The sequence below is a fragment of the Simochromis diagramma genome, unplaced genomic scaffold, assembly GCF_900408965.1.
Source record: "Simochromis diagramma unplaced genomic scaffold, fSimDia1.1 OVJJ01000603.1, whole genome shotgun sequence".
In the NCBI taxonomy this organism is placed as follows: Eukaryota; Metazoa; Chordata; class Actinopteri; order Cichliformes; family Cichlidae; genus Simochromis; species Simochromis diagramma.
The window spans coordinates 11,417,115-11,421,820 of record NW_024387414.1 but is presented as its reverse complement, the minus strand read 5'-3'; the positions used below and the strand labels follow the sequence as shown (position 1 = coordinate 11,421,820).

At 36.7% G+C, this 4,706-nt stretch overlaps 1 protein-coding gene across 2 annotated transcripts; it reads right to left on the bottom strand.

Annotated features, from left to right (window-relative positions):
* Positions 1-286: 286 nt before the first annotated feature.
* Positions 287-2,595, bottom strand: serf2 (small EDRK-rich factor 2). 2 transcript variants are annotated; one of them, XM_040011859.1, is made up of 3 exons: positions 2,401-2,595; positions 1,524-1,632; positions 287-711 (listed from the first exon to the last, which is right to left on the bottom strand). In XM_040011859.1, exons 1-3 carry the CDS (start codon positions 2,576-2,578, stop codon positions 645-647), a joined length of 354 nt encoding a protein of 117 aa, XP_039867793.1. In that variant the 5' UTR covers positions 2,579-2,595; the 3' UTR covers positions 287-644. The 2 variants fall into 2 exon arrangements, with proteins under 2 accessions (XP_039867793.1, XP_039867794.1); XM_040011860.1 differs by lacking the exon at positions 2,401-2,595 and having other exon boundaries at positions 1,524-1,639.
* Positions 2,596-4,706: the final 2,111 nt, after the last annotated feature.

Sequence of the window (4,706 nt, the reverse complement as noted above, 5' to 3'; positions counted from 1 at the left end):
TGGACTGTTTTCAGATATCTTTAATCTTTTGCTCTTGTTGCTCAATCCAGGTTTAACCTAATTTTAAGCCTTGTAGACAATGTCTTACAAGACCTGTTTTCTCCCTTCTAGTATATAAGTAAACAGCTATAAACACATCTGGAGCGAGGCCTTTTGTAGCTGTATTTATGACCCCACATTGTCCCTCAGTCTATACCTACATGTGGCACCATTACAAAGGTCCTTTGGTAAAAGACTCACTGTTAATGTTGACATACTGATAATAAGTCAAACAAGTATGAAACAAAAAAAAAAAAAAGATACACTTTATTTGAAACCAGCAGGGGACATCTTTGTACAAAAATACACAACTGTTACACAGATGCTTTGTGTTGAGAATTGTTCATCATTATTCTGCTCCTTACACCACTGATGCGCCCCTGCATGCAGCACCAAAGTGACACAACCGCTAACTTGCTCAGACATAATTTCATCGTGTAAAGCAACAAATCCAACAAGCAATGTCATTTGCCATAGAGAGGAAAGTCAGATCCTGGATTCTTGAGTTTAGACAAAAATTAAAAGATCCTTTCTTATAAATATCAGGTAGAATGCTGAACAGGTTCTTGAGACACCGAGCTGAATTTGTCTCAAGACTTCATTCTTCACTTGGTCTTTCCTTTCCCTGCTTCATTTGCCTTTTTTTGCTTCTGTTGCATTATCTCTGCATCCCTGGAGGAGAAAAGGGAGACATTTCAAGCGAGGACAAGCTTTATTAGGAGACTGAAATGTGCGTGCAAACACACACACGCACGCGCCCACACACACACAAAACCAATCACATTATGTGTAATATATGTCTAACTGTTTGAAAGACAAATTCCTTGCCTAAAGTACTGCAACACACATTTTTGTTGTTGTTTGCTTGTTTGTTTTAGGGATTTTTGGTGGGGTTTAATTTACTCAAGCATAAGATGGTTTTTGTGTGTTTGTTTATTATTATTATTATTATTGTATTTTATTATTGTTAATAAAGGTTCAGAAATATAGGATAAATAACTTCTGTTAGGTAAGACAACACTGATTCATTGCCTTTACTATACAAGAACCAGTGCTTACACATACAGAAGTTCCAGTGAAAAAGCCAGACACCCCTGAATATGGTGTACAGGGTTTTTTTTTCCCCTTCACTTTTTTTTTTAAAATTAAGAATTATTTAAAAACTTAATAATTAGGTATGGAATTAATAAACCTTTGAATATATATATTATAATGATGTATAAAATATGTAATATATACATTTATAATTTTTGTATTTTCGTAAATATATAATAATGTATGCATTTTAATTAGACAATTATAATACAACTATAAAATAAAATAATTAAAAAACAAACTAATGAATTCTCCTAATTGTTAGTACATTTTACCTTTAACATGCGCACCATTTCCGTCACCTTGTGCTGTTTAGAAAACTATGCTTTGGTTTGTTTCGTTTGTGTGCATCCTACACTTCTTTAACCTCTTGCAGAGTGCAGGCTTACCTCTGTTTCCGGGCAGCTGCAGATAGCCCATCCTCATTTCTCTTGCCTTTAGTCTGTTCAGTATGCTTTTTTGCATTTTTCTGGCGTGCAAGCTCACGCTGGTTTCCTCCTGTCATGTCAATAAAAAGGGTAAAAACAACAACAACAACAAATCAGATGGAAAAGCTGCGCCTTGTAATGAGACACTTGACTTAAGTTGCTTCCAGCAAAAAAGAAGTAAAACACAAGCTGAATTTAAAAAAAAAAAAAAAAAAAAAAAGGAAATCTGTGTGTCTACAAGTCGAATAGTTAAAAGAAAAACAGTATGCTATGATCTGAACGATGAAATATGAACATGGTGCATCGCCCAAAAGCAGCCGACGTGGCAGAGAGGCGCTCCGGAGCATTTTCTTAACCAGAGCAACAACACAGAGGGCATCAAAAGAATTCGCTGCTATCATGGTTTTTTTCCAAGTTCATGTGCAGGATTGAAAAAAAATATTACTAGTAAAAACACGGAAGCTGCGTTTAGACCAGAACACCCATATTTTGTTTCTGTATTGCGTCCACACATACAGGTCAGGGCTCAGAGTAACGCCCGGACAACAAGCGACCCAAAGCCAACACACGTACAACGGGACGTTATGTAACACATGTTAGCAAAAGTCTATGCCCTTCATTAAACCAAATGAAACAGCCAAATTAATTGCGTCCTTAAGTTATTGCCCAAAACGACAATCCTCTATAGAATCTATCAAATAGGATAATGTATGTTACATGAAATAGACGGAACCCAAGTCGATCAACGACAACCATCGGTGAAAAATAACAAACACGGAAAACAAGCATCCGACCAAATACATGAATCCCTCAGAGCGTAATAAATGTCGGTACTCACTAGTCATTTTAGTGATCGAGTCTTCTTCCCCAAAAATCCAGACGAGCTCAGCCAAAGGGCCGCTGACTCCCTTCTCGACGCTCCCGTTGCTGTTTTTCAGTTTGGTCGCGAGCCAAATATGCGCGAGACTTCCGCAAGAGAACCAGAACATTCCGTTTAACCACACGGGACTGCGCATGCGTCAAGTCTGGTCGTCAACATGCCACGACGGTGAAGTTGCAAAGGGGTGACTTTTTTAAATTATTATTTTTTTTTTTTTTTACTTTTTAGCATTTTGCAAGGACTTTACAAATCATGTAGTCCACGTGTTAAAAAAAATACAAAGACCATCAATGAACCGTATACAAAATGTTCAAATTATGACGCTTTTTTATTTCTTTCAAATGTATGCTCGTTGTGAATATGACGCTACCAAAAAGGGTTGGGAAAGAGGCAGCAAAGGACTGCAAAATCGGTGTGTTAAAATTTAAATGGTGGAAAAACTGTTAAAAGAGTATGCACAGTACAAAGTATATGCAGTAAATACAGCACAGCAAAAGTCTTGAGACGCCCCTCAGTGGTTGATATTTTACTAGGAAAATAGGAAATTCAGTATACAAGCCAAAAAAATAATCATATACTGAGGGATAAAGTTAATCAGTTAAACCATTAGGTTATGGGAAAGAGCTATTAAATCTAAGTTAAGAGGAGATTTAAGAATCTCTGTGCAGTACGGCTTCATTCCAAGAAGGAATGAAACTCCAGATGTGATGTTTGCTTTGAGGTGGTGGAGAAATGTAGAGAAGCTACCAGGATGCCAAGAGATGACAGTAATCAGAATTTAGCATAAACAATATGAAAGCATGAGTCTGCCTTGTATCAATGGTTTAGTCAGTCAGCTGCCGCTCTGATGGTATTACATGATGAATAAAAACCTAAACATTACAAAGATTCTTGCACACCACTCCAGATTTAGCACAGGGTGCTTACAAATATTGAATGACCGTTCCGCCAGATTAAGGGTCTAGAACCAGCCCTTCCACTTTACAGTAATATCACTTAGAGCTGATTGTGGATTATCTGAGAGAGTTGAAAATTCATGACCTAACTTGGTGCAATGGTGTCATTCTATACACTTTACATCTTTAATTTCTCAAATATTTGTAAAGGAAGACTGCATGGCTGTGACCAAAAACACCAATATTCAGAGGTAGATGGAAAGATTTGGCTGAATGCTTTTGTCCAAACATGTGTGACTTTAGCTAGATTTCCTTTTTTTCTTTTTGGCCAAAACATTTGTTAGTATTGAATGCTGACCTCTGTCCTAGACAGTTGGTGACTCCTTGAAAAGCTTACTGCAAAGAAGCCAGTAGGTGGCAGACTATACTAAAGTAAATGATGGCACACAAATATTTTCATCATGGATACAAAAGCCACAAGTCATCTCCAACTATAAAGCAGCGCTGATCATAAATGTTTGTTATATTTTTGTTTATTTTTCATAGATTTTTACTGTTCACACAATGAAATGATGATCCTAGTGACTCCTAATGACTCCTGATTGGCCTAATTGGTCTTTTGATCAACAGCAGGAGGCAGAAGACATATTATAAAACTTGCATTTCAACTCTTTGCACCCTGGATTTGCCTACAGTAGTATTTGTTTTAAGAATATGACTGGCACCATAATTTTCATAATTTTCAAGTCATCTAATACACACAGGAGGTAAGTTTAACATTTGTTGTGGTTCATTTCTCTAGCATCAGATTTGATTTGATTCCAAGTGACCGCATGTTGAATAATTTTGCTACCTCGTACTCACTTTTATTTCCTGTTATGTGACTCTTTTAATTTGGCAAAGTAAAATTGTAAACTTTCCTTTCAAAATGCGAGCCTAACCACTGAATGTGAAACCAGTGAGATGCTCCTTAATGGTATTGTGTAATGAAACATCACAGGTTGCAGTCCAAATTTGGCAATGGATGCTTACAAATATTGATTTAGTAGAATGAGAGATGGTTTTTCTGAGATGGTGAGTGACTCCTAAAAAGCTGACTGCAAAGATGCCAGTAGGTGGCAGACTATACTAAGGTAAATTTGGAAAGAAGTCACACAAACAATACATTCGGAGATTTACATACTTTATACGACGCATTTAAACTATAAAAATATCAAAGCTAATTATTCCATATCGTTAGCTTCATAGCATAAGTGCCTAAGTCATTTTTTGGTCAAATTGAGATTTTTGCCTAACTTTACTCCCCTACCACTGCTGCATCATCCTGTCCGTCTGTTTTCCGAAAACACAAAAAAATGACTTAGGCAC